The following is a 26,969-nucleotide window of genomic DNA, read 5'->3' as shown; positions in this document are numbered from 1 at the left end:
TTTCCTTTACTGCTTGCTACAACCTTCTTTCACTCTCTTGTCAATTATTGCTGCCATTTAAAATCGTTCGTCTCTTATGACTGCAGCCTGATGAACATCAACAAAAGTAAAAAACAAGAGCAATGGAATTTAGTCAATTTAAACCAGCGGACGCTGGGGGAGATATTAAAACTAGATGGCAAGTTTTTATGTTTTGGCAGGAAAATAAGTAATGACTGCCGCACTAGACAGGATGTAAGGTGCAGACGGAGAATGTGAAGAAAATTATTTCTGAAAAATTGAAATTTGTTCACATCTATAACAATAAAAATCAGTTGCCCCACTTATGAAAGAGCATCGCCTGGGAACGGCTTCAGCGATTTGGATGTTGTTTTCGGTACTGTCAGGATCAGGTTTGTATGAAACAAAATTTTTCGAATATTCAACGGAAAAGTCGGAAATTAACATCGGTTGCCACATGTGTGAAATATGAGTTAAGGACGGCTTGCTATATTTGGTTGATTTTTGTTTATGTTGTGTCAGGACAAGGTTTGTATGAAGAAAACGTTTGGAAGATCAACCGAGAAAGTCAGAAATTAAGATCAATTGCGAATGATCATTATTTGAGAAGGGCTCGAACGATTATGCTGATTTGATTTTATTTTACCTTTTTTTGGGCGGGGGGGGGGGTTTGGGGGGGGAGGGTTGCCGCTATTTTCTTAATTGTGGATGGTAACGGTGTTTCTGATACGAAAAATAAAATAAAAAATTTCGTTAATTTTGACAATTCTGCTAGGCCACGTTTTCAGAACAAAAAAAGTCAGTTTGACAATTATGCATACAGGGTGGTCCATTGATAGTGACCGGGCCAAATATCCCACGAAATAAGCATCAAACGAAAAAACTATAAAGAACGAAACTCGTCTAGCTTGAAGGGGGAAACCAGATGGCGCTATTTTTGGCCCGCTAGATGGCGCTGCAATAGGTCAAACGGATATCAACTGCGTTTTTTTTAAAATAGGAACCCCCATTTTTTATTACATATTCGTGTAGTACGTAAAGAAATATGAATATTTTAGTTAGACCACTTTTTTCGCTATGTGATAGATGGCGCTGTAATAGTCACAAACGTATTTGTACGTGGTATCACGTAACATTACGCCAGTTCGGGCGGTATTTGCTTCGTGATACATTATCCGTGTTAAAATGGACCGTTTACCAATTGCGGAAAAGGTCGATATCGTGTTGATGAATGGCTATTGTGATCAAAATGTCAACGGGTGTGTGCTATGTATGCTGCTCGTTATCCCGGACGACATCATCCAAGTGTCCGGACCGTTCGCCGGATAGTTACGTTATTTAAGGAAACAGGAAGTATTCAGCCACATGTGAAACGTCGACCACGACCTGCAACAAATGATGATGCCGGAGTGGGTGTTTTAGCTGCTGTTGCGGCTAATCGGCACATCAGAGGCAGACAAATTGCGCGAGAATCGGAAATCTCAAAAACGTCGTGTTGAGAATGCTACACCAACATTGACTGCACCGGTACCATATTTCTATGCACCAGGAATTGCATGGCGACGACTTTGAACGTCGTGTAGAGTTCTGCCAATGGGCACAAGAGAAATTACGAGACGATGACAGATTTTTTGCACGCGTTCTATTTACCGACGAAGCGTCATTCACCAACAGCGGTAACGTAAACCGGCATAATATGCACTATTGGGCAACGGAATATCCACGATGGCTGCGACAAGTGGAACATCAGCGACCTTGGCGGGTTAATGTATGGTGCGGCATTATGGGATGAAGGATAATTGGCCCCCATTTTATCGATGGCAATCTACATGGTAAATGTATGCTGATCTGCTACGTAATGTTCTACCGATGTTACTACAAGATATTTCACTGCATGTCAGAATGGCGATGTACTTCCAACATGATGGATGATAGATCGCGTGCGGTTGAAGCGGTATTGAATAGCATATTTCATGACAGGTGGATTGGTCGTCGAAGTACCATACCATGGCCCGCACGTTCACCGGATCTGACGTCCCCGGATTTCTTTCTGTGGGGAAAGTTGAAGGATATTTGCTATCGTGATCCACCGACAACGCCTGACAACATGCGTCAGCGCATTGTCAATGCATGTGCGAACATTACGGAAGGCGAACTACTCGCTGTTGAGAGTAATGTCGTTACACGTACTGCCAAATGCATTGAGATTGACGGACATCATTTTGAGGATTTATTGCATTAATGTGGTATTTACAGGCAATCACGCTGTAACAGCATGTGTTCTCAGAAATGGTAAGTTCACAAAGGTTCATGTATCACATTGGAACAACCGAAATAAAATGTTTAAACGTATCTACGTTCTGTATTTTAGTTTAGAAAACCTACCTGTTACCAACTGTTTGTCTAAAATTGTGAGCCATATGTTTGTTACTATTACAGCGCAATCTATCACAAAGCGAAAAAAGTGGTCCAACTAAAATATTCATATTTCTTTACGTACTACACGAATATGTAATAAAAATGGGGGTTCCTATTTAAAAAAACGCAGTTGATATCCGGTTGACCTATGGCAGCGCCATCTAGCGGGCCAACCATAGCGCCATCTGGTTTACCCCTTCAAGCTAGACAAGTTTCGTTCTTTGTAGTTTTTCAGTTTGACGCTTATTTCGTGGGATATTTGGCCCGGTCACGATCAATGGACCACCGTGTATAATATATGAATACCGGGAGACGTTGTTAGGGAAAACTCGAAAAGTTCTTGACAAATTTGCTTCAAATTTTTACACGACACTTTAATGAACCCTCGGACAGAGAAAGGCGTTATATTTAGGCGAGAATAGGAGATGGAAAAAAAGTCCCCGATTTTATCGCCTGTTTTTTATTCTTATTTGTTCTCCTGCTCTTTGTCAGAAAATCTGTAGGCTGAAGAGCGGCATACTAAGCTGCTGCCAGCCCGCCCCATCGGGGGGAATTGAAATTCAATAAAGGAAAAAAAAAATAGGAGATAGACACATAGAGCCATCGGGGGGAATTGAAATTCAATAAAGGAAAAAAAAATAGGAGATGGACACATAGAGGGGACAAGGAATTTAGAGTGTGTATATTACCATATGTATTTAGCAGTTGTGAATCATTGCCGGATTTACTAGGTAATATAAATTTATGTGTTATGAAGTATTTTCCGAAAGTGAAGATAGATAATAACCAGTTCACACAAGTAGAGAAGGAAAGAGTTTGAAACGTGGTGCTTCAGAAGATTTTTTAAGATTAGATGGGTATGTATAGAATTGGGTGAAAAAGAAATTTATGGTTCAACTTGAATATAAGAAGGTATTGGTTGGTACGACACGTCCTGAGGCATCAGGAAGCTCAGTTTGGTAATGGAGGGTAGTGTGGGTGGGTGGTAAAAATTGTTGCTTGAGATCCACGTATGGTTTAAATGGCTTCAGATGGCTCTGAGCACTATGGGACTTAACTTCTGAGGTCATCAGTCCCCTAGAACTTAGAACTACTTAACCCTAACTAACCTAAGGACATCACACACATCCATGCCCGAGGCAGGATTCGAACCTGCGACCGTAGCTGTCACGCGGTCCCAGACTGAAGCGCCTAGAACCGCTCAGCCACACCGGCCGACGATCCGCGCATGAATACAGGAAACAAGTTAAAATGACTGTAGGTTTTCAATTTTTATGGAACGATTAATAGAGGTGTGCGATATAGACCAACGTGGATAGATGAACCAAATCAGTCTTCTGACTGAAAACTACAAAGGAACAACAACCTAGTTACTCTACGAGTTGTATACAACTCACTGTATTTTATCCCTGTTACGTTGTATTTCAGTGAACATTATCAAAAGCTATCTAGACCTACATCTGCTTAATTACTGTGAAATTCACATTTAAGTCCCTGGCAGAGGGTTCATCGAACCATCTTTAAGCTAATTGTCTCAGTTCCACTCTCGACAGAGAGCAGCGAAAACGAACACTTAGATTGTGCCGTGCGCGCTCCGATTGCTCTGATTTTATTATGATGATCACTGCTTCTTATGTAGGTGGGCGACAACATTCTGAGGAGTAGGTTAGTGATTCAGATTTCATGAGAAGGTTCTGTTGCAGCGAAAAACGCCGTTGTTTTAGTTGCTGCCATCCCAGTTTGTGTATCATATCCGTGGCACTCTCTGCCTTATCTTGCAATAAAAAACGAGCTACCCATCTTTGAAATTTTTCAGTGTCCTCCGTTAGTCCTATGTGATGCATATCGCACAACGCACAGCAATGCTCCAGATGAGCATGGACAAGCGAAGTGTAAACAGTCTCTTTATTAGGCCTGTTGCACTTTCCAAGTGTTCTGCCAATAAACCGCAGTCTTTCGTTTGCTTTCCCCACAACATTATTTATATGATCGTTCTACTTTAAGTTATTGGTAATTGTAATCCCTAAGTATTTAGTTGCGTTTACAGCTTTTAGATTTTTGTGAGCTACCGTGTAACTGAAATTTACCTGTTCTTTTTAGTGCCCATGTGGATGGTTTCACAGTTTTCTTGATTTAGATTCAACTGCCACTTTTTTCACCATGCAGATATCTAATAAAACAATGCGGATCGCCCTTATTTAGGTTTTATTTTTAGGCTACCAATTTTGACGATACATTACGTCATCTTCAGGACTATACAGTGACGGTTATACCACAGCAATAAGTACACATTAAAATTAAATTACAGAGCATATTGTCTAAAAGATGCAAATGTTGCATATTAATTTACCTAATTAAAATCACGTAACTAATGAGGAGGTATTGAATAGGATTGGGGAGAAGAGAAGTTTGTGGCACAACTTGACTAGAAGAAGGGATCGGTTGGTAGGACATGTTTTGAGGCATCAAGGGATCACAAATTTAGCATTGGAGGGCAGTGTGGAGGGTAAAAATCGTAGAGGGAGACCAAGAGATGAATACACTAAGCAGATTCAGAAGGATGTAGGTTGCAGTAGATACTGGGAGATGAAGAAGCTTGCACAGGATAGAGTAGCATGGAGAGCTGCATCAAACCAGTCTCAGGACTGAAGACCACAACAACAACAATTAAAATATATAGAGTGAAGGTTATAACAGAGAAATAAGTACATATTAAAATACAGAGCGAAATGTCTAAAAGATGCAAGTGTTATATATTGACTTACTCAATTAAAAGAACTCAGTCTTAATGAAAATCTACGTGATGCAACGTAATATGTACTATCAGAAATTAATTAGTTATTCATGCATATTGTAAAATCCTCAGTAACCTAATGCAAGTGTTTAAAAAACAGAAGTGTGACAGTAATGCAACCATCAGTCCAGTATATCCGTTGTCTTTAAAAATGTATTGTTATACGTGGCAGACTCTATTTGTTTTGTCAAAAAGTAAAAGACAGGTAAAGTGATCGAATACTCATATGTAAAGTAGGTAACAGGATCATATAGCAGGTAAAGTAAAGGAGGTATACTATAAGGAATGGTACTATTTATAGTGGATATACATACGGGAACGATAGCTTAAAAGACATTATATCCATGGAAACACCATAGCTGTACTCAATGGTTATTAAAAAATATTCAACAAGGAGGAACCAAAAGAACACTCTAGGATGATGACTGTAAGAAGTAAAGAATAAAAATACGAAAAGTAAAAAGTAAACATGTGTCCACCCATGTGATAAGACCCGGATACCACAACCGAAAAGTGGATATTACGTAAGTGAACTTTTCAAAAAGCACACATTTTTCAACAATAACACAAGGTTTTTATGTTTCTATTTATGTGAACACTATTTCTAAGATGGAAACCGCATCAGTTATTTGGGCAGAAAATTCCTAAGATCATACTTCTGGGGAGTATCTATGGGATGAAGATAATGAACAGTACACTCGTAATAGGAAGTCGCGCAAATAACAAATGTATCATTACACTACGTCACTATGGATTTTAATATCGAATAGTGCTCAACCAAACCGGATTTTGGCTGTTCCATATAGATTGCAGGGCAACGCAAAAACCAAGAGGTAAACTCAAGTACATACCATGAAATGTTAAATCAAATAAAAGTCCACATTGGGTCCAAAATTAGCAAAGTACAGGATGATATACACTTCATCATATAATATCCGAATATCTCACTTCTTAATCATGTAATCTCGGAAAAGTCGCTAGAAAATAATCACCACTCCCCAGACATCGTTACACCAGTTAAATGTAGATGAAAATTGCATAGATGTGATAGTTACATCCGTCATGAGGGTAGCATAAAACTGAATGGACAGAAAAATCTAAGTAACTAAACCAAAAGTACTCATACCCTAATGATCTAACTATACGAAGTCTGTCAGGTAAGTCCACTACTATTTGTTAAGTAAGACCTACATTAAGCCGTAATTGACGACGAAGACACAGATCACCACGAGAGGGTGTCTACTCACCTGCTTCAAATGAGTAATCTGTAACGATTATTCTGAAGATAGAAGTCAACATGAGTAACAAAGTAACGAAAAATATATCACAGGTAAGGTCTGGTACCCTCAAAAACATACTCACACGGGCACGCATGCTCCTTGGACAACTCAAACTAGAGGGCCAAAGATGACATCACAACCTGCTCCATATCACCTGTCGCGTAGTCCTATACCTCAGACAGAAGATGGAGTTACATGCAGATATGTTGTCTAAATAATTTTGATTTCGTTTGTGATCATTTCGTTTTGATCATCTGATGACTTTAAGTAACAGTAATTGACAGCATCATCTGAGAATAATCTAAGAGGACTGCTCAGATTTTATGCTAAAACGTTTATGTAGATCAGGAGCAACAGAGAGCCTATAACACGTCCTTTGGGAACGCCAGGTATGACTTGCGTTTTACTCGATGACTTTCCGTCAAATACTGCGAACTGTGACATTTCTGACAGGAAATCACGAATTCAATCACACGACTGAGACGATGCTCCATAGGCACGGAATTTAATTAGAAGTCGCTTGCCAGAAACTGTGTCAAAAGTCTTCTGGAAATTTAAAAAATATGATAACAATTTGTTGTCGCCGTCAATAGCACTCATTACTTCGTGAGACTCAAAAGCTAATTGTACAGGGTTATTACAAATGATTGAAGGGATTTCACAGCTCTACAATAACTTTATTATTTTAGATATTTCCACAATGCTTTGCACACACATACAAAAACTCAAAAAGTTTTTTTAAGCATTAACAAATGTTCGATATGTGCCCCTTTAGTGATTCGGCAGACATCAAGCCGATAATCAAGTTCCTCCCACACTCGGCGCAGCATGTCCCCATCAATGAGTTCGAAAGCGTCGTTGATGCGAGCTCGCAGTTCTGGCACGTTTCTTGGTAGAGGAGGTTTAAACACTGAATCTTTCACATAACCCCACAGAAAGAAATCGCATGGGGTTAAGTCGGGAGAGCGTGGAGGCCATGACATGAATTGCTGATCATGATCTCCACCATGACCGATCCATCGGTTTTCCAATCTCCTGTTTAAGAAATGACGAACATCATGATGGAAGTGCGGTGCAGCACCATCCTGTTGAAAGATGAAGTCGGCGCTGTCGGTCTCCAGTTCTGGCATGAGCCAATTTTCCGCGGGCTACGCGTGAAACTTGCCCGTACGCGTTCAACCGTTTCTTCGCACACTGCAGGCCGCCCCGTTGATTTCCCCTTACAGAGGCATCCAGAAGCTTTAAACTGCGCATACCATCGCCGAATTGAGTTAACAGTTGGTGGATCTTTGTCGAACTTCGTCCTGAAGTGTCTTTGCACTGTTATGACTGACTGATGTGAGTGCATTTGAAGCACGACATACGCTTTCTCGGCTCCTGTCGCCATTTTGTCTCACTGCCCTCTCGAGCGCTCTGGCGGCAGAAACCTGAAGTGCGGCTTCAGCCGAACAAAGCTTTATGAGTTTTTCTACGTATCTGTAGTGTGTCGTGACCATATGTCAATGAATGGAGCTACAGTGAATTTATGAAATCGCTTCAATCATTTGTAATAGCCCTGTATTTCAAAAGAACGATGTTTTCCTGAATCTGTATTCACTATTTCTGAATAAATCAATTTCTTTGAGGTAACTGATAATGTTCGAGTACAGTATAATTTCCAGAGTCCTACTGCAAACTGACGTTATTGATATGAGTCTGTAATTCAGCGGATTACTCCTATTTCCTTTCTTGGGAATAGAAGCGACTTGTGCCACTTTGCAGTCTTTGGGTACGGATCTTTCTATGAGGAGCGTTTGTATTTGACTGCTAAGTATGGAGATATTGATCCGTATACGCCGAACTGGACCTGATTGGTACACTATCTGGACCGGAGGCCTTATCTTTCTCCAGGTACAGAGGCTACCCGTGGGAAGAGGTGGTTTGCAGAGCCCCGCTCACCGCTGGCGTGTGTGAGCGTGGCGAAGTTGTAGGTGGCGACTGTGGAGCCCGCGCTGTTGTGTGCTGTGACACGCAGCCGGTAGCTCGCCCCGGAGGCCAGGTCCAGCACAGCCATGTCTCCAGGCCCCACCTGCGCGTTGTTGGAGACCAGCGTCCACGTCGGCTCGCCGCGCGCCTTGTACTCCACCACCACGGAGGTGATGGGGCATCCGCCGTCGCTCCACGAACTCAGGTTTAGGGATATCCACGTCGAATTGACACGTATCAGTTTCGAATCCGTGGGAGCAACAGGAGCTGAAAACAAAAGTGACGTGTGTCAAATTTACAAACACCCTCGTAGTCGCCAAGGTAGGAGACGAGATACTGGCAGAAGTAAAGCTGTGAGACCGGGCGTGAGTCGTGCTTCGGTAGCTCAGATGGTAGAGCGCTTGCCCGCGAAAGGCAAAGGTCCCGAGTTCGAGTCTCGGTCGGGCACACAGTTTTAATCTGCCAGGAAGTTTCATATCAGCACACACTCCGCTGCAGAGTGAAAATCTCATTCTGGAAACATCCCCCAGGCTGTGGCTAAGCCATGTCTCCGCAATATCCTTTCTTTCAGGAGTGCTAGTACTGCAAGGTTCGCAGGAGAGCTTCTGTAAAGTTTGGAAGGTAGGAGACGAGATACTGGCAGAAGTAAAGCTGTGAGACTGGGCGTGAGTCGTGCTTCGGTAGCTCAGATGGTAGAACGCTTGCCCGCGAAAGGCAAAGGTCCCAAGTTCGAGTCTCGGTCGGGCACACAGTTTTAATCTGCCAGGAAGTTTCATACCCTCGTAGTGTTTCGCGGCGCCATGACTGAATAAAATCTGCCCGGTTTCAAGACTCGTCAGTTCGAATAAAATCTCGAGCTTTCGGTGGCTATCTCCGCCATCATCGTCAGGAGTAACGCTACTGACTGCTGGGACTGTTTTTTTCTTTCCTTTATTTGGTTTCAAGCCCCTGCCTCACATGGGCAGGGGTGGGCTGGCGGTGGCACAGTCCGCCGCTCATCAGCCGAGTGGCTGCACCGCCAGGACTGGCACTATCTGCCGATTATATACCTACGATTACGGCCACTGGCACCAATCAGAGAGGGCCGAAACGACGCGTGCACTGAACGTGAATTGGGCAGCTTGATTAAATATTTGGGCGTAACATTGCAGAGCGATATGAAGTCGGACAAGCATATAACGGCAGTTGTGGGGAAGCCGGATAGTCGTCTTCGGTTCACTGGTAGAATTTTGGGAAGATGTGGTTCAGCACAGCCATGTCTCCAGGGGACACTGCAAAGATGCTTATAAAACACTAGTACGACCTATTCTTGAGTGCTGCTCGAGCGTTTGGGATCCCTATGAGGTCGCATTGAGGGAGGACATAGAAGCAATTCAGAGGTGGGCTGCTAGATTTGTTACTGGTAGGTTAGATCATCACGCGAGTGTTGCGGAAATGCTTCGGGAACTCGGGTGGGAGTCTCTAGAGAAAAGGAGGCGTTCTTTTCGTGAATCGCTACTGAGGAAATTTAGAGAACCAGCATTCGAGGCTGACTGCAGTACAATTTTACTGCCGCCAACTTACATTTCGCGGAAAGACCACATAAGATAACACAGATTTGGGATCGTACAGAGGCATATAGGCAGTCTCTTTTCCCTTGTTCTGTTTGGGAGTGGAACACGGAGAGAAGATGCTAGTTGTGGTACGAGGTTCCCTCCGCCACGCACCGTATGGTGGATTGCGGAGTATGTATGTAGATGTACATGTAACAGCTCGGGCCCTCTGCGGGAGCGTTTCAATCTGCCTCTCCCACCTCCCTGCAAACTTTAAGCGTCCGTCGTCGCTACGTTTCGACATCCAAAGCCCACTCCCACACCCTACTCAATGTGTATCCCTGGTCTCTGTTAAAATTATTGCTAATCTCAGCTGCCTCTTTTATAACGAAATCCCAGTATGTTGACGTATGAGGCAAGACTCTCGTGTTCTCAAACTGTGTTTTATGTCCGTTTTCCAGGCGCGCTCCCAAGATACCAGATATGCTGCGCCCCGTTAACGACAACATAGCTCTTCGCGTGCCCCATGTGTATGGTGTCCCTTGTGGGTGCGGCAGCATCTACACTCCTGGAAATGGAAAAAAGAACACATTGACACCGGTGTGTCAGACCCACCATACTTGCACCGGACACTCCGAGAGGGCTGTACAAGCAATGATCACACGCACGGCACAGCGGACACACCAGGAACCGCGGTGTTGGCCGTCGAATGGCGCTAGCTGCGCAGCATTTGTGCACCGCCGCCGTCAGTGTCAGCCAGTTTGCCGTGGCATACGGAGCTCCATCGCAGTCTTTAACACTGGTAGCATGCCGCGACAGCGTGGACGTGAACCGTATGTGCAGTTGACGGACTTTGAGCGAGGGCGTATAGTGGGCATGCGGGAGGCCGGGTGGACGTACCGCCAAATTGCTCAACACGTGGGGCGTGAGGTCTCCACAGTACATCGATGTTGTCACCTGTGGTCGGCGGAAGGTGCACGTGCCCGTCGACCTGGGACCGGACCGCAGCGACGCACGGATGTACGCCAAGACCGTAGGATCCTACGCAGTGCCGTAGGGGACCGCACCGCCACTTCCCAGCAAATTAGGGACACTGTTGCTCCTGGGGTATCGGCGAGGACCATTCGTAACCGTCTCCATGAAGCTGGGCTACGGTCCCGCACACCGTTAGGCCGTCTTCCGCTCACGCCCCAACATCGTGCAGCCCGCCTCCAGTGGTGTCGCGACAGGCGTGAATGGAGGGACGAATGGAGACGTGTCGTCTTCAGCGATGAGAGTCGCTTCTGCATTGGTGCCAATGATGGTCGTATGCGTGTTTGGCGCCGTGCAGGTGAGCGCCACAATCAGGGCTGCATACGACCGAGGCACACAGGGCCAACACCCGGCATCATGGTGTGGGGAGCGATCTCCTACACTGGCCGTACACCACTGGTGATCGTCGAGGGGACACTGAATAGTGCACGGTACATCCAAACCGTCATAGAACCCATCGTTCTACCATTCCTAGACCGGCAAGGGAACTTCCTGTACCAACAGGACAATGCACGTCCGCATGTATCCCGTGCCACCCAACGTGCTCTAGAAGGTGTAAGTCAACTACCCTGGCCAGCAAGATCTCCGGATCTGTCCCCATTGAGCATGTTTGGGACTGGATGAAGCGTCGTCTCACGCGGTCTGCACGTCCAGCACGAACGCTGGTCCAACTGAGGCGCCAGGTGGAAATGGCATGGCAAGCCGTTCCACAGGACTACATCCAGCATCTCTACGATCGTCTCCATGGGAGAATAGCAGCCTGCATTGCTGCGAAAGGTGGATATACACTGTACTAGTGCCGACATTGTGCATGCTCTGTTGCCTGTGACTATGTGCCTGTGGTTCTGTCAGTGTGATCATGTGATGTATCTGACCCCAGGAATGTGTCAATAAAGTTTCCCCTTCCTGGGACAATGAATTCACGGTGTTCTTATTTCAATTTCCAGGAGTGTATATAGGTCAGACAAATTGCACAGTTGCACAGCATTGTACTGAGCACAAGAGACATTAAACAAGTATAAAGTGTAAATGAATCGTTTTTGTTCCTTCTAGTTCCATTCACGAACAGTGCACGGGAAGAATGTCTTTAGCTTCTGTGTTGTTGTAGTTGTGGTCTTCAGTCCTGAGACTGGTTTGATGCAGCTCTTCATGCTACTCTATCCTGTGCAAGCTTCTTCATCTCCCAGTACCTACTGCTGTCGCGGTGGGCGGCAGCTCGCTTCACGGTACGCAGTGCTCTGCACGCCCATAATCTGATGGAGTCACCAGCTGCTGGGCTGCTCCCCACCCACCTGTTCCCAGAGTCCTCGCGGCAGTGGTGGGCGTGGCCGCGCTGCGCCCCTCCCTGTTGAACGCCTGCAGGTAGAGGTGGTGCCTAGAGCCGCACTGGCCCTCTCTGATTGGTGCCAGTGGCGGTAGTCGTGGCTATACACGAGAAAAATCGTGCCAGCCCCAGCAGCCAGTAGCTTTACTCCTGAAGACGATGGCGGAGATAGCCACTGAAAGCTCGAGAATTTTATGCGAATTGACGCGGCTTGAAAACCGAGCAGATTTTACTGAAATTTACAGTCGTTAATTACAATATAAGCTTTCGATCTCTATATGGCGAGGGAAAGAAAATTGGACGCCGTACGGTTCAAGAACGAGTAACCGATGCCCGAATTTGCTCCTACCTTGATGTGCCCAGATATGGTCGCATACATGCTGACTACAGGTGAAATGAAGTGGACCTATGTGACTCGGCGAAGCCTCCCATGCGAAAACACGAGAAAGCAAAATTTTGCAAGTTTAAGTTAAGTCTATTTATTTATGAAATAAGTGACTCAAAAGAAATAAGATGTCAGGTAGGTATTGCAAGGTAAGAAAGAGATACTGGCAGAGATACACCTTTAAGAGGGGCTGTCAATTTTGCCTGAAAAGCTGAGTCACTAGAGGACTGTCCGCAAAAGTCAGAGAGTCTCGCACATATTTTTAGCCTGCCGTTAAGATCCACTACATTGGGACAGTTGTAAAAAAAGGTATGACTGCATATAAAGCACAATCCCAGAGCAAGTACAAACTCTGTAGTACTGTCACCCCTTAATCACATTCAAGTCCAAATCCGAAGGCAGGATCGTCAGTGAAGGTTCAAATGGCTCTGAGCACTATGGGACTTAACATCTGAGGTCATCAGTCCCTTAGAACTTAGAACTACTTAAACCTAACTAAACTAAGGACATCACACAATCCATGCCTGAGGCAGGATTCGAACCTGCGACCGTAGCAGTTGCGCGGTTCGGGACTGAAGCGCCTAGAACCGCTTGGCCACCGTGGCCGGCCGGTGCGTCACTGAAGAACAACATTAACAACGGAAAGCACGATTATTGATAAGATATGTCAAGAACCTTCCAGAAATAACAAATACTAGATAACAAATAACTGTTGGTGGTCAGGCTTGAACTGCTGATCTAAACCACACCATCTACCAACACTGTCCGCTGCATCACAGACCATGCAACAAAACTCGCGTCAGTAAGTATACACAAAAGAAGTAAACGACGCTGTCTGAGGGATAGTGGACTAATATAATGCGTTTACGCCATAAAGAAGAAAAAGGGGTATGTGGACAGCGGATACTTACGACAAAAGCCGCTGGAAGATGTTAGGAGACAGTTGTGAACAAAATGTCGCTGCTATATTCGGAATACTTACTGCGTCCACTTGTATAATTTCTATCAGTGCTGTGATTTCGGAAGGACCGTTTGTCAAAAGCATTGGCAAATAAAACACGTACAGCAATGACTGTGTGTAATATCATGGTTGTCGTAGTGCGAAATGTATCATGGCGCCGGCCGCTATGGTTGAGCGGTTCTAGGCACTTCAGTCTGGAACCGCGCGACCACTATGATCGCAGGTTCGAATCCTGCCTCGGCCATGGACGTTTGTGATGTCCTTAGGTTAGTTAGGTTTAAGTAGTTCTAAGTTTTAGGGGTCTGATGACCTCAGATGTTAAGTCCCATAGTGCTCAGAACCATTTGAACCATTTGAACTAATACTAGTAAATGGGAATGCGTCGAATTCGTTTTCGTTTACTAGCAGAATAAATGCAGTTGCACAGTAGCTTGCAGCACTGGCTTTCTTCCAATTTGCAGGATACGACAGTCAGAACGATTTTATTAATTTTTTGTTTCGTTCTGATATTATAACTGGTCTGATAAAATTTGTTTGGCTCATAGAGAAGCAACACTGGAATCTAGAAATTGCAAAACATTCAGATTTATTATACGTACTCAGCTTTTAGTTTACCAGATTTTTAAAAATAATTAACTAGTTTTTAGGAAGAACTATTGTGGGAAGCACTAAAAGAAGCAGGTACAGGCGTTGCCAGTGGTGAAAGCAGCTGCGGGTAAGAATTTAAAACTATGTAAAGAACTCGTATTTAAACCGACAGTCTCTCACAGATTGTGTTATTACAAGCGTTGAACGTAATGATTGACAAGGAGAAATAGGTGGGTGTACAGTCATGTATTCCAATGAAGACCATAAGCAATTGCTTATTAACATAAAAAATAGCTCCTTGGGGGCTTGCAGACAATTAATTATTACTTAAGATAATTATGATCGTTTCACCGTAGCGTTGATTTGTTACTTTCTGCAATAACAGTTCTCCTTCTTTGCGTTGCTTACGCCATATCATCCCACGTTCAAAATACTTTAAGGAAAGTGACTTACCTACCATCAATTATGCTTCTAAATAACATTAACCAACTGCCGTAATTAAAATTTTTAAAAAAGGGTTGAAATCTAGGACGGAGTATTTTCGTAATTCTTGCGAGTGTGCTTTCTGAGCTCGGGCGGTTATTTCAGAGGGAGGATCCCCATCGCAGGCACGAATGAAATACAAAAGTTGAACGCGGCGTGCGGGCTGGTCCTTCTTCATTGTAATAAAATGTTCAAATGTGTGTGAAATCTTATGGGACTTAACTGCTAAGGTCATCAGTCCCTAAGCTTACACACTACTAAACCTAAATTATCCTAAAGACAAACATGCACACCCATGCCCGAGGGAGGACTCGAACCTCCGCCGGGACCAGCCGTACAGTCCAGCCGTAGACCGCTCGGCTAATCCCTCGCGGCATTGTAATAAGTAGCGTGGAAGGGGATAGAGGGGAGCTGCTACTTTTGTGTCCTGAAGCAGAAATTACCCGCAGGTACGCCTCAGCTAGCAGTAATAAAATAAATAGCAACAACAACTACGGCATGTTAGGGCCAAATACATGTGGAAGAATTTATTATCTGGTCTTTTTGCTACCTGCAGTTGGAATGAAATGTCAGTCCAGTCAGAAAACTGAAATAAAACTTAAAAAATAAGGAAACAGTCTACTGTGGAGTTACGCGAACTTTTCGGGGTGGTGTTAATTCTTCCAAAAGTCGAACGCGTCATAGACAAGACAGCTACGCCAAAATGAAAATGAGGCTGCCACATTCTCAGAAAGAAGAATTAGGTTGTAGTTTGTTTTATCTGAAAAGCCTGTCCTTAATTCTCAAATTATGGGCGCCTTTCGCTACCAGCCTATTCTTCAGCATTAGTACACAGTGGTCTGGGTCCCTGTGCACAACTGTGTATCGATTTCAGTGGCTAATTAGGTTTCTCGGTATTTATTCAGACATGGCGTACACCTGTGTGTATCTTATTTTTGTTCCAGGCTTTTCCAAATATACTTTATTCTTTAGACAGCCAATCTTTATTATTTTCAGGTATGAGTAACCTCGAGTAAAGTACAACTAGGTGATCTGCTGTACGGTCACCCCATGTAAATAAAAATTTCACATAGTTTGAAGATATTGCCCTTTTTTTCGCGTTGACAAGTCATTGAAGTCGCTGGCCACTGCTGCCACGGTGGGCGGCACCTCGCTTCACGGCACGCATAGCCCCGCACGGCCAGACTCTAGTGGAGTTAAGCAAACGTTAAAACCTGCGAAGATCCCAGTGAGAATCCCCCCCCACTCTACCTCCCTGCGACACTCACCCCTCACTCAGCTCGCCCACGACGGGTCCTCACCCCCCACCCCCATACCTCGCTCACGAACGGGACCTCACCCCACCCCCTATAGTTCCCTCACAACGGAAGACCGGAAACAGTACCTGCATTTGCGTATGGAAAATACGACTGTCTTCATAACGTTTTTGTTATCAGTATGATTTTTATATTCTTCATTTCTTTAGGTCTAATGAGTCAAGTTACATTTTATAAACAGAGACTAGAAAGCGGATAGTGAAGCTAATGCAAATAGTGCAAGCTGTTTGGTCGATAAAGCTTACATTTATCTCTCTACTGACATAACACAGTATTTTTACTGTGCTGTTTTGGTTTGTGTTTGTTCTGTGTCTTATAATCCGGAAAGATGTTTTTGGATGAATAAAAGAAATAAACCCTGTTGCCATCTGCGGCATCGTAAGCTTTTATTACCGACGTACGTAACATTTCCAACCACATTATTTGCGAAGTGTAGTTTTCCCGAAAGATCACGTCATATTAAGCAATTAATTTGATGATAATTGGCTCACATTATAATTAACAGACAGCACGTTTGTACTTCGCTTTCATTTATTATTTTAAATCATTCGTGATTTTTTGTTCCGCTTGTTGTAAATACCATTAGGTACCGGAAATACATTTTACCTTATAGACACTTCTACTTCATCAATAACATACAGTTATAATGGTAGTCGTGTCTGTAAACGTTTACATTAATACCTGAAACTTAAAGTCTTTGCATTATACGTTGGAAATTGTTCATTTTCTAGTTCTCGTTCTAGGAGTAACATATCTGCGACGATGTGTATCATTTTGCTCCGGTTGGGCGGAGCATCTTGCTGATCAGGGGTGGAGCTTAACTGGGGTGGGTGGGGACTACGTGTCGGGATCTTTGCAGGTTTTAAGCTCATGTGTGGAGTTACCAGTTGCTGGGCTGCTGCCCACCCACCTGTTCCCAGAGTCCTCGCGGCAGTGGTGGGCGTGGCCGCGCTGCGCCCCTCCCTGTTGAACGCCTGCAGGTAGAGCTGGTACCTGGAGCCACACTGCAGCTCGCTCACCCTCCAGCTGCTGCTCTCTGCCGGCAGGGTCAGCTGCTCCCACTCGCCAAACTCCTTTTTATAATGCAAGTGATATCCTGTGTGCAGAAAAAGTATATACAGTATATCATAGTTTCAATCATTTATATACTGCAAGTAAATAATGCATCGCAACTGATACAACCGCAACGGCTGACAGAAGTAATTTTTTAATCACTCAATCACAATTAGTTTCGTGACCATAAAGTATCTCTCTATTGGCAGAAGACTCCCGAATACTTACCCATTAGGATCTCTGGGAGGCGACTGCCAAGGGGGAGGTGACCATGACAAAGAGACTGAATAATCAACGAAAGGATAACGTTCTACGAATCTGGGCGGGGAATGTCAGAAACTTGAACGTGGTAGGGAAACTAGAGAATCTGAAAAGGGAAATGCAAAGGCTCAATCTAGATATAATACGTGTCAGTGAAGTGAAATGGAAAGAAGCCAAGGATTTCTGGACAGATGAGTATAGGGTAATATCAACATCAGAAGAAAATGATATAACGGGAGTAGGATTCGTTATGAATAGGAAGGTAGGGCAAAGAGTGTGTTGCTGTGAACAGTTCAGTAATAGGATTGTTCTTATCAGAATCGACAACAAACCAAAACCGACAACGATAGTTTAAGTTTATATGCCGACGTCGCAAACTGAAGATGAAGAGACAGAGAAAATATATGAGGATATTGAAAGGGTAATGCAGTACGTAAAAAGGGATGAAAATCTAATAGTGGGAGACTGTATGCCATTGTAGAGGAAGTAGAAGGAAACGTTACTGGAGAATATGGGCTTGGGACAAGGAATGAGAGAGGAGAAAGATTGAGCCCTGTAACTAGTTTCAGCTAGTAATATCGAATACTCTGTTCAAGAATCACCAGAGGAGGAGGTACACTTGGAAACGACCGGGTGATACGGGAAGATTTCAGTTAGATTACATCACGGTCAGACAGAGATTCCGAAATGAAATTCTGCACTGTAAGGTGTGCCCAGGTGCAGATATAGACTCAGATCACAATACAGTAGTTATGAAGACTAGACTGAAGTTTAAGGCATTAGTTAGGAAGAATCAATACGCAAAGAAGTTGAATATAGAAGTACTAAGGAATGACGAGATACGTTTGAAGTTCTCTAAGGCTATACATACAGCAATAAGGAATAGCTCAGTAGGAAAAGGAATGGACATGTCTACAAAGGGTCATCACAGAAGTTGGAAAGAAAAACATAAGTACAAAGAAGATACCTGCGAAGAAACCACGGGTAACAGAAGAAATACTTCGTTTGATCGATGAAAGGAGGAAGTACAAAAATGTTTCGGGAAACTCAGAAATACAGAAATACAAGTCGCTGAGGAATGAAATAAATAGGAAGCTAAGACGAAATGGCTGCATGAAAAATGTGAAGAATAAAAAGAAATGATTGTCGGAAGGACTGACTCTGCATACAGGAAAGTCAAAACACCCTTCGGTGACGTTAAAAGCAAGGGTGATAACATTAAGAGTGCAACGGGAATTCCACTGATAAATGCAAAGGAAAGAGTGGATAGGTGGAAAGCACACATTGAAAGCCTCTATGAGGGGAGAGATTTGTATGATGTGATAGAATAGGAAACAGGAGTCGATTTAGAAAATGTAGGAGATCCAGTATATGAATCAGATTATAAAAGAGCTTTGAAGGGCTTAAGATCGAATAAGGCAGAAGGGACAGAGAATATTCCGTCATAATTTCTAAAATCTTTGTGGGAAGTGACAACAAAACGACTATTAAGGAAAACTAAAGAAATATCAAGACACGTTCACAGGGTTTGTCAACCTGGAAAAAAGCCGTCGACAGTGTAAAAATAGGGGTAAGCTATAGAGAGTGACTGGTATTCTACAATATGTGCAAGGCACAAGAGGGAATAATAAGAGTGGACGACTAAGGACGAAGAGGTCGGATTAAAAAGCGTGCAATCTGTATATCGAAGAAGCAATGATGGAAATAAAAAGAATGTTCAGGAGTGGAATTAAAATTCAAGGTGAAAGGATATTCGCTGATGACATTGCTATCCTGAGTGAAAGTGAAGAAGAATTGCAAGATCTGCTGAACGGAATGAACACTCTAATGAGTACAAAATATGAATTGAGAGTAAATCGAAGAAAGACGAAAGTAATGAGAAATAGCAGAAATGAGAACAGCGAGAAACTTAACATCAGGATTGATGGTCACGAAATAGATGAAGTTAAGGAATTGAGCTACACAGGCAGTAAAATAACAAATGAAGGACAGAGCAAGGAAGACATAAAAAGCAGAGTAACAATGGCAGAAAGGGCATTTCTGGCCAACTGAAGTGTACGAGTATCAAGCATAGGCCTTAATTTGAGGAAGAAATTTCTGAGAACGTACGTTTGGGGTACAACATTCTATGGTAGTTAAACATGGACTGTGGGAAAACCGGAACAGAAGAGAATCGAAGCATTTGAGATGTGGTGTTAAAGACGAATGTCGAAAATTACGTGGACTGATTAGGTAAGGAATGAGGAGGTTCTCCGCAGAATCGGAGCAAATAACTGAGGACGTAGGTCACAAGTGTGAACGGCCTTTCCGCAGTGGTAACACCGGTTTCCGTCAGATCACCGAAGCGTTATTGGGCTTGGCAAGCACTTGGATGGGTCACCATCCGGTCTGCCAACTGCTGTTGGCAAGCGAGGAGCCTTTGTGAGGAGCTACTTGACTAAGAAGTAGCGGCTAACTGTCGCGAAAACTGACAACGGCTTGGAGAATGGTGTGCTGACCACATGCCTCTCCATCTTTGCATCCAGTGACGCCTATAGGCTGAGGATGACATGGCGATCGGTCAGTACCGTTAGGGTCTTCCGAGACCTATTGGGACGGAGTTAAGTTTAGTTTTAGGTTGCAAGTGCTACTCTGAGATGAAGAGGTTGGCGCAGGTGAGTAATTCGTGGCGGGCCAGACCAGTCGGAAGACTTCAGGTAAGAGAATAGACGAACATTAAATTGAGGGTGAATAATAGACGTCCTCTATCTTCCTTCTTGGAAATCCATTATAAAATACACTCCCGTCATCCATAAAATGAGAAAGGACACGAGGCAAGGTGAAACTCAGCAAGTGGAGACAGCAAAGAGGAACGGCCAGGGCGTCGGCACAATAAATATTTGAGTGTGTGTCGTCTTTTCTTCATTTTATGGATTACGGGAGAGAATTTCTAACATTTTCAAGTTTCAAGCAGGAAGATAGGGACGTATGTTATTTATAGTCTTCGAAATAAAATCACAGTTTAAGGTCCTGAAGATGTGACTATGATCAAGAAACTAGTTGTGAGTGAGTAATTAATAAATAAATTTCTGGAAGCTTTTCCGGTTTCATCAGCAGAAATGGATCACTGGAGTTGTGGCTGATCCATGTATGTAGGTCGATGATAGATCAGGGAACCCCAAGGCAGGTATAGAATTCTGAACTAAACGCTTACAAATGTCCTCTACAATTTTTTAAAATTTTGTTTTACCTACCAGAGCTCCTCATGAAAGGCCGCATCTCTATTTATGTTACTGTTCGGTGAGATTTTTGTTATTTCCTGCGCCTAATGACATTAAGAGTGTAGCAAAAGTGCGCCGACAGAAAGGGAAAAAAGGAATTTTGACGAGGAGATAATGTCTGACCTTATTACCTCTGTACTTAATATTTTATTTGTGGCAATGACAACAAAAATGTATACTGTTAACTGGTATTGGTCATCACTGGCCATCATCATAACGATTGCAGAGCAGCATCAGATGGTCACCAAGTAATCATTTGTGCAGTATCGCCTGGAGAATTTGTAGACAGTGTCTTCAGGAACAAACTGGGGAAGAAACCAATGTCAGGAAACGTAACCTTCCCGCGCCCGGGTTTCCGGGTTCGATTCCCGGTGGGGTCAGGGATTTTCTCTGCCTCGTGGTGACTGGGTGTTGTGTGATGTCCTTAGGTTCAAATGGTTCAAATGGCTCTGACCGCTATGCAATTTAACTTCTGAGGTCATCAGTCGCCTAGAACTTAGAACTAATTAAACCTAACTAACCTAAGGACATCACACACATCCATGCCCGAGGCAGGATTCGAACCTGCGACCGTAGCGGTCACGCGGTTCCAGACTGAAGCGCCTTTAACCGCACGGCCACACCGGCCGGCCGATGTCCTTAGGTTAGTTAGGTTTAAGTAGTTCTAAGTTCTAGGGGACTGAAGACCGTAGATGTTAAGTCCCATAGTGCTCAGAGCCATTTGAAATTCCCGCGCCCGGCTTTCCGGGTTCGATTTCCGGTGGGGTCAGGGATTTTCTCTGCCTCGTGATGACTGGGTGTTGTGTGATGTCCTTAGGTTAGTTAGGTTTAAGTAGTTCTAAGTTGTAGGGGACTGATGACCATAGATGTTAAGTCCCATAGTGCTCAGAGCCATTTGAACCATTTGAAACGTAACTCTGCGATGCCACCGGGTGTCGATGTTATAAGAGACAATGACTGTTGGTGGCGATTCCTTCGACAACTGGCACCAGTTCCTACTATGACGCTTGTGTTGTGGCAGGTGTGCATGCGTTCGACCCCATTTAACGTCCCTAATAGTGTCGGGTACACTGCAACGAGTTCCGCTTGCAGTTCACCAACATATAAGGTAACTATGTTGCCGAAAAGATGTAAAGGCGTTAGTATCTATAACTTCAGCACACTATAGCATTGTTGGATGTAGTTTCCGAAAATGGGTTGTCATCCACATTCTTCAGATAGCCTTTACCACACTTCGATGTCTGTTTGGGCAAGACTTCATATTCTGTAACTATACATACACTGTCAATAGGGTAAATTATAGCATCATGAAATATGCCTGTCACTGAAATGGCCCTTATACCACAGATTAGTTACGATCAATTAGAAAAATGGTTATAATAGTACAAGTTCTTTAGCTTTGAGGGTTCGGTATGACGTGCGGTCCCCTATAGACTAAGAAACCAGAACCTATAAACAACGTGGCCTGGAATCAAAAAGGCCCACATTCATATTCCTGCGAAATGTCTCTAAAGGAGTGAATCCACAAGGCATCAATAGTGGTTAGCAGGGCTTCAACAAAAACAGACTGCTGAACAACCATATCCCTGAAAATTTTTATGACGAAGATGTAGACCGGTACTGGTAATCACTGAAAAATTGGTAATCACTGATTTTCGAAGCATGTTTGTTCTAAAGCCCCACCATGCAGCAATATGGGACAGACCGCAGCTACGTCACACCACCGAGGGCTCCAGAAATGCGAGACTGCGGACGCTGCCTTTGAAGATACCCCTGGCTGTGGTTTGGCAACATAAGCTGTGCTATGCCTACCGTGGATCCCTGTCAACACTTTGGTCATCGCTGTAAACTTTTCTATGCTACAGTTGCTCTTCGGCCCATGATGACTGTGCTGCAGTGGTTTTCTCGTTCTGTATCTCACGTCGATCACTGGTAATTCTTTTCGAACTTGTGTATATTCTTTGACACGTGAATCCAGAATTTATGTTGACTAACAGTTTCTTGTAGATCTTTCAATGAAAGTGAAAATAGTGCCTTATTTACTTTAATGTGGAAGACTAATTTTCCTAGTATGAATGTTTTCGTTCCTTGCTAGTAGTTTATTTATACTCTGTTTATGCACGTCTACTTTCTAAATACTCTGTCACTGTTTTCTTGCATACTATTTGCTATTTTAATCATACAATATTGAATACTTAATTTCCGCAGCATATAGAAGACATTTTTAGTAAATATCTTCATATGTATTTAACTGTAAAAATAGCATTTCTATATAAACAAAAAGCGTTGATATCACTTTCTGCTAATACCAGTCATTTTTATGAAAAAAAATTAATCGGTATCTTGTTTTTAAACTCATTTATCTAGCGTTAAGGCACGTGTCTGGCAGCTGAAAGATCGCAGGATGGAATCTCCTTCAGACAAACAGGTATTTCAGTTTTCGTTTTAACCTAGCCTCTACCTCTTAACGATCTGAGGAGCTGCCAGAAACAACACGTGGTTCGGTTTCCACGATAAAGTTTAGGCCCCTTTCCCCGGTTGGGTAAATGGACTAGCTGAAAACTGTGTTGAAATTTGGAGAAGAATAAAGGTGCAAAATACGCAAAAAACTGTGTATGAGGCATTTGACTGAAAATGAAGCACATGTTCAAATTAAGACTTCTATAATCTTCCTACAATATAGAAACGTCAAGAAGACTGCAGTGTAACAAAAAACAAATAAATACAAATAAAAAATTAAAAAATGGCAGTTTAAAGACAACGAACTTAGATAAGTAGAAAAACTTGGCACCTATGAAAGCTCTTTTCGATTCTATCTATCCTCCGTGTGTTAAACAAATATTTTATTGCGCACGGTCCCAGTAGGATTTTTTTCAGTTGCAGGTAATGTTGTAACAAGGATTAACCGAGCTTATAACGTGGTGGAGGGAGGAAACTTTGTGAAGGAACAGCATGTTCCATTATTTTTATATCCTCCGTGCTGTTGATGGTGGTGTTTTGTTGCAACCGTCTTGTTGAATTTTGAGGCTGTCGGTTTCATTTATGTTCATGCTTGTATAACTTCTTCCGTTACCAAGAAATGTTGCAACACCTACCAGCCAGATAGGCATGCCTTATTTGATTAAGTGTATGATTTAAGACATCTGTATTACAAAATGGGATGTTGATATCAATAATATCACATTTTGTTATACAGATGTCTTAATTTTATCGCCCGTCAGCAGATTATGATATTTTTCTGACACTGCGGTTACTTCGTACGTTGATTTACGTCTCCCCTAGCTTCCCGACAAAATTGCTCAGCGCGTGTTCTTACGTGTGGCAGATCTCTGATTCTCCGTCTGACCAGTTTCTTAACAAACGCCACTGTCACCATGCAATGCTCCTTTTTTCAATCTCAAACATCTGCACTGGTCAAGAGTGTTTCTTTCTAAAAGTATTCGTGCCTTTGGTAATACATAGTTCGGGGATATTTGCGAACCTCGGTGTCCTGTTGAGTCGTAAATAACGTTAGGTCTCTGATACTGGCGCCTTCATTGTGGTATTGTTTTACTGAGGGCTGAGCAACAACAGACTGGCTCCCAGCACAGTCAGTCTAGACATATAGCAGCATACTCCTGTTCTCCAGGATGGATTTCTCCAGCCTCCGGGCAGCATGGAGATTAGATTAGATTAGATTTACTTTCATTCCAATTGATCCGTAGTGAGGAGGTCCTCCAGGATGTGGAACATGTCAGAAAAACAACAATACATGACAAATATTTACAACTAAAACAAATAAGCTAATGTACCATTCCACAGGTCCCAAGTGGAATGATCGTCATTTTTTAATGAACACTAAGAGTCATTTTACAAATACTAATGCACTGAATTTAAAATAAAAAAGTTTTTTATTTATTTATAAGGTAATAAACATGTAATACAAGTACTGTAATACTTATTTACAATGAACACATTACTGCACTGAAATGGTGCAGAAGTTAGATTATACTTACACACACACACACACACACACACACACACACAGACACACAAATTTTCAGTGAACACATTACTGCACTGAAATTGTGCAGAAGTTATGTTGTACTTATATACAAACCAGTTGGTTTTACTAAGAAATTCATCAATGGAGTAGAAGGAGTTGGCCACCAATAAATCCTTTAGGCTTCTCTTAAACTGAATTTCATTGGTTGTTAAGCTTTTTATGGCTGCTGGCAAGTTATTGAAAATGTGTGTTCCTGAATAATGCACACCTTTTTGTACAAGACTAAGTGACTTTAAATCCTTGTGAAGATTATTCTTATTTCTAGTACTGATTCCATGAATTGAGCTGTTGGTTTGAAAAAGTGATATATTTTTAATGACAAATTTCATTAAGGAATAAATATATTGGGAAGCTGTAGTTAGTATCCCTAGTTCCCTAAACAGGCTTCTGCAGGATGTTCTTGAGTTCACACCACATATAATTCTTACTGCACGTTTTTGTGCCCGGAAAACTTTAGCTTGGCTTGATGAATTACCCCAAAAAATAATCCCATATGACATTATGGAATGAAAGTAAGCATAGTATGCCAGCTTTTTCATTTTTATATCCCCTATGTCTGACAAAATTCGCATTGCAAACAGAGATTTGTTAAGACGCTTCAGCAGTTCTGTGGTGTGCTCCTCCCAGTTGAATTTATTATCAAGCTGTAATCCCAAGAATTTAACACTGTCCACTTCTTCTATCATCTTGTCATTGTATGTTAGACGTATACTCTTGGGACACCCCTTACAAGTTCTGAACTGCATGTAGTGTGTTTTTTCAAAGTTTAGTGACAAAGAATTGGCTAGGAACCAGTGATTAATGTCCACAAATATTTTATTGGCTGATCTTTCTAAGACTACACTTGATTTGCTATTTATTGCAATGTTTGTATGATCGGCAAACAAAACAAACTTGGCATCTGGTAATGTTACTGATGAAAGGTCATTGATATACACAAGGAAAAGTAAGGGCCCCAAAATGGAACCTTGTGGGACCCCACATGTAATTAGTTCCCAGTTGGATGATGCCTGATAGCTTGATACATGTCTCTTTCCTAATAACACCCTTTGTTTCCTGCCAGAGATATAAGATTTGAACCATTTTGCAGCATTTCCTGTTACACTATAATATTCTAGTATACTTAAAAGGATATTGTGATTTACACAGTCAAATGCCTTTGACAGATCACAAAATATACCTGTTGCCTGCAATTTTTTGTCTAATGAATTAAGCACATTTTCACTGTAAGTGAAGATAGCCTTCTCAATATCAGAACCTTTTAGAAATCCAAACTGTGACTTTGACAGTATGTTATTTGAGATAAGATGGTTATAAAGACGACTGTACATTACTTTTTCGGAAATTTTTGAGAATGCTGGCAACAGACCTCTCGGACATCAGTAGCACAAGCCTAACGTTTTATGAGTATCCTACAGATTCTTGTTTCCATACTGCGAATACACTGCCTTCTATTTCCTTCCAACGACTATTGAAAAGCCGGCCGCGGTGGTCTCGCGGTTCTAGGCGCGCAGTCCGGAACCGTGCGACTGCTGCGGTCGCAGGTTCGAATCCTGCCTCGGGCATGGATGTGTGTGATGTCCTTAGGTTAGTTAGGTTTAAGTAGTTCTAAGTTCTAGGGGACTGATGACGACAGCTGTTAAGTCCCATAGTGCTCAGAGCCATTTTTTGACTATTGAAAATGTGTCGTTTGTGATACAGCAGATTTACTGCCAAATTGTTAATTGTACCTGAAGGTCAAGTCTAACTCAGGTAGAGTATTTAAGCCGGTATCCTACGAATAACGATATGCTGTCATAAACCAGTTACATTTCATTCTTTTTCTTAACATATTCGTTAGGTGTGATATTGCCTAGCAAACTATACGATATAAAATTTGTATCGGAATAGTGTGCTCGTATTTTCGAATAATAGTATAGATGATACAGCTGATACAGGGTGTTTCAAAAATGACCGGTATATTTGAAACGGCAATAAAAACTAAACGAGCAGCGATAGAAATACACGGTTTGTTGCAATATGCTTGGGACAACAGTACATTTTCAGGCGGACAAACTTTCGAAATTACAGTAGTTACAATTTTCAACAACAGATGGCGCTGCAAGTGATGTGAAAGATATAGAAGACAACGCAGTCTGTGGGTGCGCCATTCTGTACGTCGTCTTTCTGCTGTAAGCGTGTGCTGTTCACAACGTGCAAGTGTGCTGTAGACAACATGGTTTATTCCTTAGAACAGAGGATTTTTCTGGTGTTGCAATTCCACCGCCTAGAA

The 26,969-nt window shown here is 42.8% G+C and overlaps 1 protein-coding gene across 1 annotated transcript in view; it reads right to left on the bottom strand.

Moving 5' to 3' along the window:
• Window positions 1-26,969, bottom strand: part of LOC126150481 (Down syndrome cell adhesion molecule-like protein Dscam2) — a 171,791-nt gene that overhangs the window by 55,086 nt on the left and 89,736 nt on the right. Inside the window, exons 10-11 of the mRNA XM_049915879.1 lie at window positions 16,989-17,174; window positions 8,431-8,724 (exon numbers count right to left, since the gene is read on the bottom strand). Of these exons, the coding sequence (XP_049771836.1) occupies window positions 8,431-8,724; window positions 16,989-17,174 (480 nt within the window). The remainder of the gene's footprint in view (window positions 1-8,430; window positions 8,725-16,988; window positions 17,175-26,969) is intronic.

Source organism: Schistocerca cancellata, chromosome 2, assembly GCF_023864275.1.
Source record: "Schistocerca cancellata isolate TAMUIC-IGC-003103 chromosome 2, iqSchCanc2.1, whole genome shotgun sequence".
Classification (NCBI taxonomy): domain Eukaryota; kingdom Metazoa; phylum Arthropoda; class Insecta; order Orthoptera; family Acrididae; genus Schistocerca; species Schistocerca cancellata.
Note: the sequence above shows the minus strand (reverse complement) of the source record. Positions and strands in the feature narration are given on the sequence as shown.